This window comes from Python bivittatus, unplaced genomic scaffold (assembly GCF_059951505.1).
Source record: "Python bivittatus isolate LINGU-HERP-01145 unplaced genomic scaffold, Pbiv_v1 ctg000590_np1212, whole genome shotgun sequence".
NCBI lineage: Eukaryota > Metazoa > Chordata > Lepidosauria > Squamata > Pythonidae > Python > Python bivittatus.
The window spans coordinates 12,365,973-12,380,754 of record NW_028277086.1 but is presented as its reverse complement, the minus strand read 5'-3'; the positions used below and the strand labels follow the sequence as shown (position 1 = coordinate 12,380,754).

At 38.9% G+C, this 14,782-nt stretch overlaps 1 protein-coding gene across 1 annotated transcript in view; it reads right to left on the bottom strand.

Moving 5' to 3' along the window:
• The window catches only part of FAM91A1 (family with sequence similarity 91 member A1), a 36,575-nt gene extending 26,256 nt beyond the window's left edge, over positions 1–10,319 (bottom strand). Inside the window, exons 1-7 of the mRNA XM_088148989.1 lie at positions 10,083–10,319; positions 7,051–7,135; positions 6,033–6,184; positions 5,147–5,204; positions 4,062–4,129; positions 1,977–2,090; positions 1,129–1,219 (exon numbers count right to left, since the gene is read on the bottom strand). Coding sequence (XP_088005115.1) covers positions 1,129–1,219; positions 1,977–2,090; positions 4,062–4,129; positions 5,147–5,204; positions 6,033–6,184; positions 7,051–7,135; positions 10,083–10,154 — 640 coding nt within the window. The 5' untranslated portion in view covers positions 10,155–10,319. The remainder of the gene's footprint in view (positions 1–1,128; positions 1,220–1,976; positions 2,091–4,061; positions 4,130–5,146; positions 5,205–6,032; positions 6,185–7,050; positions 7,136–10,082) is intronic.
• Between the last annotated feature and the right edge of the window lie 4,463 nt (positions 10,320–14,782).

Genomic DNA, 14,782 nt, shown 5'->3' with positions numbered 1-14,782 from the left:
CAAAATTTAATCCAAATTACTGCATGCATGGCACAGTATCGCATGGAAGAGCTAATAACTTAGGATGTGGCGCAGACCTGAGAGATGCAAAATTCATTCTCCAAAGCATCCTTCCTCAAACAGGGTTTTTTCCCCAAGACTGAAACTAATATTAGACTAAGGAAAAAAAAATACAATGCCAACAGTTTAACCATACTGCTTTTTAGATAAAAGATTTCCTCTGAAGATATTCAGATGAAAGTTCCAAAATAAAAATGGCTGAAAAGTTATAGTTACAACTCTACCCCATGTACGTTAAGCTTAAAATACGCTCCACCAAAATCCAAATATAAATGTTCTGAACAAGAATTAAGTATAAATTTCACAACTGTGTTCTCTGAAAAGCTTGAAAAAAGACAACATTTTAGCTGAAAAAACATGTAAAATATCTGCAGTGAAACCTTGCTGTAACAGACCAGTAGAAAGGGGACATGCCTGTTATTTGCAAATGCCTGTTAAATTGCCAATTATGTCATTTGCAGCAATTTATTTGCATAATGATATCATTTGTGGTTAATTACATTATTATGCCAATTACCAGAAATGATGTGAAATTAATATAAATTTAATTGCCTTCAGTAGGATGTCTGGACAGAAATCTGGTTAACTGCATTCAAAGGCCACTAAATTGGTTCTGTTAAATTGTGGTTTCACTGATTATCAATATTCACACATAACTGTGGTAAAACCTCAAGTGTTATACAAATAATTTATTGGTTCTGTGTGGTGCTCAGATACCTCAGATAGATTAAAATTTGCAAGTAAATTCCAGCAGCATGATTCAGACAATTGAGACATTTGTTCCATGAGCTGGAAGAATTTTTAATTATTAAGGCTATTGGCAAATATGACATAGCAAAATTATTTTCTAAATTGAAGGGAAATCCCAAATAATATGTGACCCAGCACTGGGATCAGCTGCTCTAAAAAGGCAAAAAAGAAAACTCAGACAGCCCCAGATAAATGCCCAAATTATTCCCTAATCATTGATTCTCTCTAATATGCAAGTTTTCCAACCTTTTAACTTAAATCTATAACAAAAATCATATGCAGAAATTATTCTTCTGTTGAAGGAAAAACAACACTCACTGTGAACAACATTGTAGTCTAGGGCTCCAGCAAGCTGAGGACCTGAATCAATGATTTTATCAACTGCAGTTTTTTCAGAGGGAGTGCATATCTAATGAGAAAAGTGTATATTAAATAATGTACTTATACTAATACACAGGGTTTTAAACATTATTTGATGTAGCATTTAGATTGGGCAATGAAGAACACAATTTATGGCTGCTGAGAACCCACTGTTGGACTCAGTGCTACAATAAAAATTCCACTAGAGAAAAATGCTTGTTTCCTATCATAATGTTAATTCAGGACCACTTAATGAAATTGTATTTTGTAGCAAGGTACAGATATCTACAAATATTTTTTTTCAAACATTGCATAATTAGTTTATGGACTCAAACATAAGCTACAGCTGCTTATGTTAAAATATTCTTAAAAAGAGATTAGGAAGACAATGTTTTATAATACTAACTATGACAATTAAGTGGAACTCACACATTCAGAAATAATTTAACTCTGAATATTAGATATCAGTATTATATTTGTGCCTTCCCATAGGAAAAAAGTACATTTGCTTTGCAGCAGCTGATTCAAAAGAATACATGTAATTTTTCCAGAGGAATGTAAATGATGTGAAACACAGTAAGTAGCCCAAGCAGAATACAAAAGACAACGTGATCCATTTGCTATAAAAGATCATTATTGCTGTAATTTTCAAGCAACTCTATCAAGCATAATTCACCACAAGGTAGTTTCTGATCGTAACAGCACAATTCTTTAGGTTCATGATCTGGAAATGGGGGTGAACTTCATTAGCAGTCTACCTACAAAGCGTAACTCTAGCTAAGCTGCACAAATTATTTTATTTATACCTTGATGTCATCCTCTGTGATATAACCAGCTTGTACCACCCACCAAGCTTCTATGGCAATTTCTACTGGTTTCATGGGTAACAGGTCACGAGCAGTTTTCCTTCTAAAAAATTTCTGAAATGGTAAAGCACATTTGAGAAAGTATACAGGTAGTCCCCGGGTTAAGAATGCCTGGGTTACAGATGACCCATAGTTAAGAACAGAGCTATTGTAGCAAAATTTGAGTTAAATACACACCGATTCAAGTTAAATACACAATGGTTCGAGTTCATTACATAACACTACTTATACAGTATTATACAATAATACAGTTCTGGCTTACGTACAAATTTGACTTAAGGGCACACCTTGGGAATGGAACTCATTCTTAAACTGGGGACTACCTGTATTGCAATGATAAGAAAACAACTAATTTTCCTAGCACATAAAACAGAAGAAGCTATGTTTTCAAATACAGCACATTCAAGTCTTTAAGCACACTATCCCTTTCCCCTGGTGAGACTGTCCTTATCACCGAGCCTCGGAAATTACTTCCGCAGTACGTCCTCTACAGACTGCTTCACTGCACTTAAAGCACGTAGACCGAAAGTGAGCGAGTATAGGGGGTTCTGGCCCATTTTTCAATTTCACCTGCAGAGATCCAAGTTCTTTTTAAGTGACGCACACACATTTAGCTGAGAACAAGCATTTGTTTGCCTTTCCATAAACCAAAGACAATGATACTAAATACATAGGGGTGGGGCATTTACAAATTATAGATCTCCAGAGCCTACAAAGCAAGCCTTAAATCAGGGGTCCCCAAACTCTTCAGCTCATTGACCCTTTCGTCAAGTTTCAGATTGTTCATCGACCCCCAAACATTTATTATAGGAAAATAATTTAATAAATACTACTTTAACTATGAATAATAATAATACTCGATAGGTGGATAAAAATGCCAAATCCAGTCTAAGCATCTGGATAACTGTACAACCAACCATAATAATGATAATGATAATGATAATGATAATAATAATATTGACCCTTTGAATAGTCCCATCAACCCTTGGGGGTCAATATTGACCACTTTGGAGAACCCTGCCTTAGATGGTCACCTAAAAGCCCTTGTTCCCCTTACTGCACCGTATCCTACGTGGATCTGCCATTGATGACTGGATGGAAACAGAATACAGAGTACGGTTCCTTAGGGGACTCTTCTTAGCCAATGTTGAAATAATTTATTAGCTGCCAATTCATTTTAGGATGTAACTGAAAAATGGAGAGGTTTACCTTCAAACCATAAATGAATGAAAGAAAGAAAGCTCTCTCATGTAAGTACCTGTCCATGTGCTGAGACTTTCATTAGAAGCCCTTTTCCAGGGAAATTGAGCAAGGCAGCGATAACTGGGAGGTCTGTTTTCCCTTTTGCTGGCTTCAGAAATCTCTCTGGAGTGAGGCATACATGTCACTTTCCAAGTTGTCTCTGAGAGCCAGAGATCTTTTTGATTTCCTAAGACTTCAAATATTTTCAGCTACACTTTATTCCTCTCTTATTGGAATACTTTTATTTCTGGGAATGTGATTCTGTCACACATTCATAATATCATCTGATCAGTGCTACAGTGTTGTTTTATTATTATTTTCAGCTGTCCTTAGCATATTCTGCTGAAGGCAAGGCATACTTTTAATCCACAAATATATATATTTATGCTGTGCCAGATGATGGCAGGATATTTACTGCCGCTGATCAGAAACTGAGGGAAAGCCATGGGCTAGAAAAATGACCCTTGTAACTTGGCAAAGACTACAGATGACTGTATGCCCACTATGGCAAGCCGATGCCCCATAAACTGCCATCTGTAATCTGCCAAAACAAACTGTCCTTGATGGCAGCCTCATAAGTGCTTTTCAAACTCACCAAGCCAAAGAAGTGGAAGTCTGCAAACTCTTCTTTTAGGTTGCAAGAAAAACTGGTTAGGCATATTATAGATGTTTACCAAGTATGAACATACTTGAAACTATTATTATTTATACATACTTGTTTTAATATCAACCTCTAGACTAGAGGTCAATAGTAGATCAAGTGGAGAAAATCAGAATACATACTTTTGATGACCTACACTGGTTCATCAGATCAATGTACTGGTTTCTTCCTATGCCAAGAAGCCTTAAGCCTGGGGGAAAAAAAAAGAGAAGTCTCTTAAAACAGAACTATATTTGGAAACCTATTCTGAGAGAAAGTATTACTTATATGCAGCATTGCTTCTTCTTTTGCTTTATAACCAAAAAGGCACTTTTAAAAAGGGCAAAAACAGTAGATGCATTATCGATAAGATGATGCATCTGAATAATGTCATTACAATACATTCAGTTGGAGACAGTCATTATATTCTGGTTGGTTGAAAATAAGCATTTTGTCTGGAATTATCATGTGTTTCTAGCATGTAATCTAAACATCAATTAAGTTGATCAAAAGATCCATATGAATTTAATCTGAAAGATATCCACATTTGAAAGCAGTCATTGTCTTGCAACAAAGAAGGCTTCCTTAATTCTCCTGTGGCCTGGAGATCTCAAACAAGATATATACTTGCAAAAGCTTTTATCAAAGACAATCATTGTCTTAAAAGTTTGTCCTAGAATTCTGAGCTTTTAATCCAAGATCTGTATTTGAACAATGGAAAAGAGGAAGAAAAACCAGGGTTTTTAGTGAGAAAGACACTCACTATAAGTTATAGCAATTTAATTAATGGTCAGATAATCAGAAAACTAAACAAAGAAACATCATTCAGAGCAATTGCTTCAATGGCTGCTCTGCTGACAGCTAACTCTATTAAGAGCCTGTGTTAAGGACAGCAAAGTGGTTGTAGGAGAATGATCTAAATAATCTAAATATAATTATTATGGTTTACAGCTAAGACAATAAACAACTATTTAAGAGTCATGTGATAGGCTGGAAATTTATTTTCTTAACTTTCTCAGTGTTATTTTCTTATCACTGTCTCTTTTGTTCTGTTTTCAGATGGGGACATTTACTTTTAACTTCAAAAGCTCTCTTAAACAAGCGTTGCAACTTCAAAAATAAAAAAGGAACTATCATGCAGCTGTGCTTTTGAAACTAGCAGATTCTTTTTTTTTTTTAAATAGGCATTTATTGAGCCCACGTAAACAGAATGTGAGTTTATACTTACAGTCTGCAGCAGTAAAATTAGGTAATGAATCGTAACTTTTTTCACTGTTCATTATGTCCTTTGTAAAGAGACAAAAAGATGCAGAGTCAGTTTCAATCACTGCACTTTTTAAACTTCATAGCTGTACGCTGATGCTATATCAGTAGGTACTGCAAATCCTAAGTCTTGTATCTTATAAAATGGTGCTGTCACTAGAAAAGAGCTGGGCATTAACTGCTACGGCAAGCAGCTGCCCGCTGAATCTCTTCCCCTGATGCGTGCTTATGACTTCCAAGCAGCTTCCTTGATCAGGGAAATTGAGTGGCAAGGCCCAAATGCAATTCTAATGCAGTTCAATGGATATGGCGTTCCCCGATGTGTAGCAGCAGTCTAAGAAAAAGCTAACCATAGACATGTGTTTCCAGTAGGCAAGCATCACATTGCAATAGAAGGAAACAGCATATCTCTTTTTAAGTGTTTCTCTAAACTTACTGTCAAAATCCTCGCAATTTTGTGGCAAACTATTAATTAAACTGCTTGCTAGCTAGATTGCTTTTTTGCTTGCTGTGGTTCTGCCATTAAAAGACACCGGGGGGGCGGGGGGGGGAGAATGTAAGGCATGAGAAGATGGATGCTGGACCGTTACAGGCAGATGGACTCTTTATCACAAGCCTGGAACGCTCAAGGTCGTACCAACGGAAGAATGTGAGAAGACTAAGGTGGCAGGGGGGTGAGGGGAGGAGGAGAGAAGAGGGGAAAAGCAACTTTTGCTGTGCGCGGGCTCAGTCTTAGCAATGCTTTGGATCTGTACAGTTAATCTCAATAAATGAACTTTCTCTTGAATCATGAATGATTGCAAGAGAGTTACTATAATTGAGAGCAGGAGGGGTCAGGTCGTCACACTTACCTCCATTATTCCTGTGTAATATGAAAAAGGTGTTATCCTCAAGCCTTTCACCATGATGTCAGACAAATGGTAAGGGTACAACATAAGATGATCTCTGCTATATTTTAACAAATCCTCGTAGTATTTGCGTTCATCTTTCTTGATGTGCTTAACTAGGGGAGAAATGAAATGTTAGAACAATCTTCTTAAATTAGTTAATCATGTAATCCCTTTTTTAAATGGGGCGTGAAGCGGGTATAAAGACTTTTCAAGGCAAACTGGTTCACTGGCACACAAATTTGAACAATACTCTGTATCTATGCAAATAAGAAAGTCAAAACAAGATGGAAAGGTTGGTGTACTGAAGTCTGTGGCTCAATGGGAGAAAAGTTATCTTTTTAATTTATAATTGAATTAATACCTACCTCTGTTTATTGCAATATTCAAGACTATTTTCAGCAATAATAAAAATACAGAGTATAAGACATAGCAATAACATGGATGGAATTAAGATTAAAACCAGAATTAAAATCCATAATTAAAATGTTTAACCATTAAAATTAAAATATAACCAAAAAACCTTGGTAAATAATTTTTGGCCAGTACTCAGATCCTAAATTGTAGAAATGATTAACAAAGACGACCAATACACCAATCCAAAGAATTCAATGAATATTACTTTTATCTTAATAGATTTAAAATCTTTCAGAGTATTTATTTAAAAGGCACGTATCTCATCCATTTTGCTCAGATTCAAGACAGCTTACAAATAGAAGCAATCGGTCTATTTCTGTCTACATTTGTAAAATTCTAACAGAACAATTGCCCATTACCTTGCTCTTAGCTGCTTGTATCATAATTTATAATGTTTTACAGAAATTCCTAAGAACTGTGTAATTTCTTGATCTTCCTTTGTAAATTAGTCAATGTATTTCAGCAACAAAAAATCTGTTATAATGGATTTTTTTCCTGTGTGGTCACTATGGATAGCAGTTAACAAAACATTTTCCCTTTCCCAAATCTGTATTTCTTTATTCACCTAAGTTATTTCGGTACCGTAGTTGATTGCGGATACTGTAGAGCACAACCTGCTTTTCATATTCTCGTTGTGAGTTTCCAAGACCCTATGAAACAAACAGATTACATTCATTAAGATAAGCTACTAAAAATTGATGAACTATGCTACACTCAAGTGTTCAGATATTAATATCCACTCCTTCAGCATAAAGTGCTTGAAAGTACCGCTCATCGTAATGGCTTTCTTTTCAGCAAATATGCACGACTGACTTGTGGTAAAACAAACCTGTTTTAACATATCTTTACCCTAAAAGGTTGTTATAAAATGTGATGCTAAAAAGTAGTGGGAGATTTTCTTCCAAATAAAACCAATTCTTAAAACCAATTTGCACATTATTTGCGAAATGAACAGCTGCAGAAAACATTACTGGAAAGATTGTTAATGTTAATTCTTAACTGAGACTGGCTGAGAGTATTCAATTACTGTCCTCATTTAGCCTTATGAGGGTAAATTTTAATGACCCTGGACTTGCATATTTATCTAGTACAGAACTTGTGGTCAGCACAGATACAATTTTGTGAACGGAATCAGCATGAATCTCAAAAATGCACTGGTTTTTAGCATTCAAATATCACATGATTGTTATGCAGTACATCCTTTCTACTGCAGACTTATTTTTGAGAACAGTACAAAAAGGTCTTCACATGACCTTGTAGATGCTATTACTAAATGTTGCCGCTGCCTACCCATATGTTCTTGAGACCAGTTTGCATCTGAGGCTAGTGAAAGAGAACACACTGATTATAATGCAGCACTTAAACTGAAACCAACAATCCAACTTTATAAAGAACCAAAAAGCAGAATGAAAGTTATTATTTGTTATACAGGAACTGTGGAACGAAGAATTGGAATATCCAATCTTGGAAAATCAATGGGTCCAGATTTTAAAACACACAAAATATATTTATGATTTAAGAATGAAATTAATTCATCAGAAAATATTATTTAATATCTATTGGAACTCTCAAAGAAAGTTTAGAAAGTGTTGGACATTAATATTTTCTGCTGGAATTGTAGGCAATCTGAGGAATTTTTAACTGAAATGAATTTGGTTTGTCCCACTACAACTTTATTTTGGTTTCAAATCATAGCATATGTTAATATACTTTTGGAAAGAAATGTAATAGCTAAAGATGTAAAGATGATGTTGAACTATATTCCTGAAACATGGAATTTGTCACTTCATGAAGAACTTTGGCTCTATCAAGTCTGGTGCATAACAAAGAGTATAATCTTATGTAAATGGAAAGAAACTTCTTGATAGTAGAAATGATATGATTCAAGATATGAGTCTGTTTTCTAGTTTTTAAGTCTTTATGTTCTAAAAATGAAAAATCAGATCTACTTTTAGCAATAAGCTTAAAGATTAATTTTATCCCAATACAAACTGGACATTATATGCATTTTTATTTTTTGTGATTTTTTCCCCTTTTTTGGTACATTGTTTATGTTAATTACTATAATGTTCTTTTTCTCATTATATAACCACTTTCTGTTGGTGTTGCAGTTGTTGTTATTTCACTACTAAAAAATACTAAGAAAATAAATTTCGTGAGATGGGTGTTGTCCAAATTTGAAATATAAATAAATAAAATAAAATGTAATTAAGATAACGTGGCACTGATATGAATGATATAAAGTTACCAACTTGCAATATTGATTAATTGATTGATTGTATTTATATAGCTGCCCTTTCACACAAAGTGACTCTGGGTGGCGTACAACAAATGCATGCAATTGTGCCATAAAGAATAATTTCTATCAACATTCAGAATATAACTCTTTCATATTATATGTGTACACTCTATGTTTGTGTACAAGAACGGTCATCTCTTTTAATCTCTGATGCTGGGAAAGGTGGAAGAAAAGAAAAGAGGACGACCAGCAGTAAACAGGGTGGACCCATTTACAGTGGCGATGAGTGCACTGTTGGAAGACCTGAAAGACCAGGTTAGGGACAGATCATCATGGAGAGACTCTATCGGTGTGGTCGCTAGGACCTGAAAATGACTTGATGGCACATAATCAATCAATCAATCAATCGCACTTAGTGACTTTGTAGTTGTGTCTGCACAACTCACTAACCCATGATTTGCTTATCCACACTTTACTGAGCTAATCCAATTCTTAACTGGACTATAAACTAGTAATGCTGTTTGCACAAACTATTTAATCCAAGCGAGCCAAATGCATTTTAATTTAGAGTTTTGTGCCAACTCGTTTTAGATGTGACTTGTAACAGGTTCCTGTGCAGAGCTACAGGTACCCCAGCACTGAGTGTAAACGCACATGCTTTGCACAGAGAATGTCACCCATGCAACCTTTGCATCTTAAATGGAGGCTCCACGGCCAATCCTCTGCAACAGAAGATCACGTTCAAACAATGCTCTTACAATAAAAGCCAGGGTGGCGTTCAGGTTAATGTGGCCCTAAATCGGTGTTTCTCAACCTTGGCAGCTTTAAGACGTGTGGACTTCAACTCCCAGAATTCCCCAGCAGCAATATTCTGGGAGCTGAAGTCCACGTGCCTTAAAGTTGCCAAGTCTGAGAAACACCGCCCTAGAGCCACGCTAACGGAGCTCCAGAGAGACTCTCAGCCAGCCAGCCTCTTGCAGCCTGGGCAGAGAGAGAGCTCAGCGCTGCTCCCCTACACGGGAGGAGGACGCAGGGTTCGCACCTGCCCTGCAAGGGGGCAGAAACTGGGGCTGGAGCCTCCTCGGACTGCAGCTCCCCCGTTCCCAGCCAAGGGGCCCTACTGCTCGGCGGAAATGGGGGCCGCAGCCCGCCCGCGTGGGGGCGCCAAGCCGAGAAGGCTGCGCTACGTCGGGAAGGGAGGGGGGCAGAAGCGGCGCTCCCAGCCCGGACGAACGGGGGACGCCGGCTCGGCTTCTGGCTTAGCCTGGGTGGGCTACGGGCAGCCCGAGGGGTCAGTTCCAGCAGCAGGAGGGGGCGTTGCTGCGTACGGGTAGCGGGAGGGGTCAGTCAGTCAGTACCTGCTTAACGCTGGCGGGGAGGCGGGCCCAGGGGTAGTTGTGGCGAATGTGAAACTCCACGTCCACATTCATGGCAGGATCCCCGGGATGGGGTGGAGCGACCGAGGGAGAACGGACGGCGGTTGCCGGGCCCCAGTCTTCCTCGCGGCTGCCTCAGCCCCTCTCCTGAGGCGAGGCTCTGCCGCGACCCAACGCAACAGCTCAAACCTGCCTTCCGCTCCCCCTCCCCCCCGTCCCCGGCGCTTCCGCGTTCTGGACACCGGCGAGCCTGCCCCTCCACTGGGCGTCACTTCCGGCGCTGGGCGAGACGGAAAGCGCGCGGGGTGGGGGAGAGGCGCGCGCGGTAGATCCGTGGAGCCCTAATGAGCAATTCGATCAGCTGTAATAATTATTGCATGCATTAAAAACAAACAGGCCCACCCCTTTGCCTTATGAGAAAGAATCGTTGGCAACCCGAGAAAGGGGACCGTTGGTACGTCGTCTTACGTCATCGTACCTGTGAAACTACGATTCCCGTGATGTCCCGTGCATGCCCCTCCGTTTTATTCGTGACGTACAAAATGGGAGGAAGAGGGGGCCAAATATTAACCTGAATAGCCTTCTTTCACCCGTGTTCCGTAGCGGTGTTGGATTACAAGTCCCATTGTGCCTAGGCTGAGAGTGATGTGGCCCGTCAGGCCGTTGAAGACCGACAGGAGGCCTATTGCTCTATTGACTTACTGTGTTTCTGTGCCAATAGTTTAAAAAACATGATTCCGTAAAAGAATATTTTTTTGAAAAGCCAATTAAAGTGCAAGCAATCATAAAAGCAGCAGACCCAACGGTTACACAGAGAGCAAGTGTTTTGATGGAAAGGCTGACTATTTTCTTTGCTGTTTGGTACAGTTTTCTGCACTGTTACATGGGCGCATCTGCAAAATCAGCAGGAATGACCTAAAAAATAAAACTTGCTCTTTGAATATTATCTGATAATAACTATTTGCAAAACCATAATGAATGACTTAGAAAGCTCAGTGCCTAAGTCCAAATCAAGCAAACTGCATTATATCTTACTGTGTTGTGTGGTCAAAGCCAACATATTAAGTCCCGATGGAGTATATTTTGGTTTTGCATATTGTGTGTGTGTGCGCGCCTTTGAGTGAGTTTTGACTCATGGCAACTGCCTGGACTAGTCCTTGCATTTTTCTTGGCAAGTTTTTCAGAAGTGGCTTTGTGCCTAAGGTCTAAAACTCTCAGTCTCCTGGTTTCTAGTCTGATGCCTTATGGGATACCATATTGTGTTTGGCTGCAAAAATCTGGATGAGGATTCTAAAGTTAGCATGCTGTGCCAACCCAATTTATGAATATCTGTGCCTTAAATAACACTTCTTACATCTGAGGAAGCAGGGGGTATTCAGGAAAGCTTCTGCCATAATAAATGTGTATGGCTTCAATTGTAAATACCTTCTCTTGTAAACACAATGTAAGAACAGCTTGTAGGATCTGATGAAAAGACAATTAGGGCTAGAAGATCTGGGCTGTAAAAATCCAGATGGCCACTAGGTGAAAGCAGAGAGTTAATGTTTCTGTATCTCTTTGCTGCCATTCGGATGTTGGAAGCCCAGATCTGATAGTCTAAATTTAGTCCAGCATTTTATACCTGCAGGGGTCAGTTTTTGTAGGCATCTGCAAAGAGGGATAAGTGAAGAATCATGAGGCGTCCCATCATTACACAAAATCCATGATTTAAATCTGATTTAAATGATTCCTGGAGATCAGGAAGCCAGTGCATATCACCATTTTGATGCCAGCTTGATGTACTGCAGATGCTTGTACAACTAGGTGCTAGAAACACAGATAGGGCACAGAGTACCCTAGCACTCTTTTCTAGGAACTATTTAATTGCTTTGGAGCACATGAATTTAGCACCCCAGGATCATGTGGCATTGGAATAGAAAGCATTTCACAGCCCTCCCATTCAATGACTTGCTTTCCATGCTGGAAATTGTAGATAGCTGCTGTTGGTTTCTCCAAGCCTCTTTTCAAACCACCACCAGGTCCTCTTGTGGAAGTAGCTTTAAGATTTGAATGGTGTGTTGCTTAAAACTGTTATATTAAAAGCTAAAAACAGAATGATTTATAGGCTGTGTTTGCACAAAACAAAGTCAGATGGTGGGGAGCCCATGTTGGGTGGCAGGATATGGAAAAAGGATCTGAGTGTCTTGGTAGATCACATGATGCACATGAGTCAACAGTGGAAGGCAGATGCAAAAAAAAAAAAAGGGCAAATAGAATCCTAGCCTGCATTAACATGAGTATAGTATCAAGAGAAGCCATTGTCCTCTCTATTCTGGATCGGTCAGACCAAACTTGAAATATTCTACCCAGCTCTGGGCACTGCATTTTAGGAAGGAGATTGACTAACTAAAGCATGTCCAAAGGACAGCAAGACAGTAAAGAATCCGGAAGGAAGAATTTAAAAGGAACGGTTGGAGGCATTGGGTATCTTTTGCCTAGAGACAAGAAGACTAAAGTGAAATATGATAACTGTCTACAAGTATCTGAATGGCTGTTATGTAAAAACAGGGCAGAATTGTTCCATAGGACAGGACAAGAAATTACAAGGAAGTAAATTTTGGTTGAACATCAGGAAAAATTCCTAATGGTAAGAGCTCTTCAGTGGTGAATCAGACTGCAGGTGGTGGACTATCATCTATCAGAGATCCTGTACTAGTGGATCCTGCATTGAGCAGAGGGTTGGAATAGATAATCTCTGAAGTCCCTTCCCAGCCCTTACGTTCCATGATATCTATGCTGCAGAAATCCAGAGTTAGAATCTTGCAGCTCAGCTCTGGTAGCTCCTAGAACTCATATATTTGATCATTACTGCAATGCTCCTTTCAGGCCTTTGGATTTTCCTGTGGATTTGGAAATACAATATTAAGAAAGCATAAGCATAAACAATTAGAATGAATAAAACTTACTAGGTTGGATCCAGACTTAATCATGCTTAGACATAATAAAATCAGGAAGACAAGTCGGTCATGACCCTCTTAAGGCTTGCTGATTTCAGTGGGCCTGTAAATTTTAACCCATACATCCCAAATGTATTAATTAGTATGATATCAGAAACAGTCTATAATATTCATGCTCATTGCTCTCCCCCCCATTGCTCTCCCCCCACCCATCCCATGCAAACAGCAGCTCTTGGAAGGGAAGGAAATTGAATGAGGACCACAGCAGGAGTAACTGTATCTACAATGGGAGATAAATTGCCTTATGCTACACTCCCCATCCCAAGGTCTTGATCTGAATACATGCCATGCTAATTGTCTGAATAACATTTGTGCACGATCTTGCAGTGTTGACATGCTGCTCACAACTCATGTTGACTGATCCACATTAATCTCAATTCATTTCATTTTCATGAAGTCTGGACTTGGAACGTGCTCTTCAGCCTGCGGGTATCTTAATATGTTTTAATATTCACCAACAACAAAATAATTGGGAAGGTTAGCCGAGAACTATACTTCATTTGCGAGAAGCAGCAGCATGCGGGAAACACAGCTTGCAGTGATAACACGTATTTTTGTGCCTAGGTTTCTAACTTGTCTCTAACCTGAAAGTCTAGGCAAGCTTATGTGTATTTTCCATATCCGTGGATGATCTGGTGGTGACAGTGGAAAATCTTCACTGGAATATAAGAGTAGATGAATGATGAAGAACATAAATTAATGAATAAGATAAAAGAAATAAAAGTAGGTACAATGAGTGTCTGTGAAATTAAAAAAAAGGGGAAGAATGTAATTGATTTAAATGATGCCCTGATCTCACAGGTAGAGTTGATGAATACATAGCCAGGAAGTGACAGGAAGGGGAAAATGGAGAAAGTCACGGCTGGACAGAGGTGAGGTGAAGTGAGAGGTGAGAAGTTTAATCAATAAATGACAGTATATGAAGCAGGGTGTGGAGGTAGTTAAAGCAAGGATAGAAAGGTATAGGGAGGCTTGGTATAAATTAGATTTAACTGTGTTTTCTATTACTATCTCTTACTCCTTTTCTGCACTTTGCATAACGTTGCTTACTGAGGAAAGGGATAGCATGATGAATATGTATGTGCATTTTGGAACAACTCAGTCTTGGGCTGGAAGTGAAACTTCTTGCTTCCTCTTCCTGCTCCTGATTTTAAGAATCTCGATGGGAAGAATGCATCATCATAAATCTATTTTTAGGACAGCTGCCACTGTCTAATTTCCCCATTTTGGAGCTAGGCTGCAGTCACGCCCTGCAGCTGGCGCTTCAGTTGGCGAAATGTGTGTAAGTGATCGATGCACACTAAAGGATGCTGATGAGCCAAGGAACCCTAGGAGTGCAAGTATAATTAACACTTTTGGAGCATGTCCAGTTGCAGAGTCAGTGAAGAGTAAATCTACAGCAATATGTTCTGATTGGACTGCTAGCATGATGGCATTGGCAACTGGGCTGTAATAATTTATTAAGGTTTATAGCTTTCTCAGAAAGCATCGAGCAAAGAGCAATACATGTGTTGCATATGCTGTTAAATATTTACAGCACACACTGTAATTATTAGGCCAGCCTTCCTGAAACTGATGTCCTCAAGATGTGTTGGGGCAACAATTCTCAGAAGTTCCTGCCAGCTTGGTAGACTTGTATCCTCAGTATATTTTAGAGGGGAGCAGATTTAGAGGTAGGCTAGGACT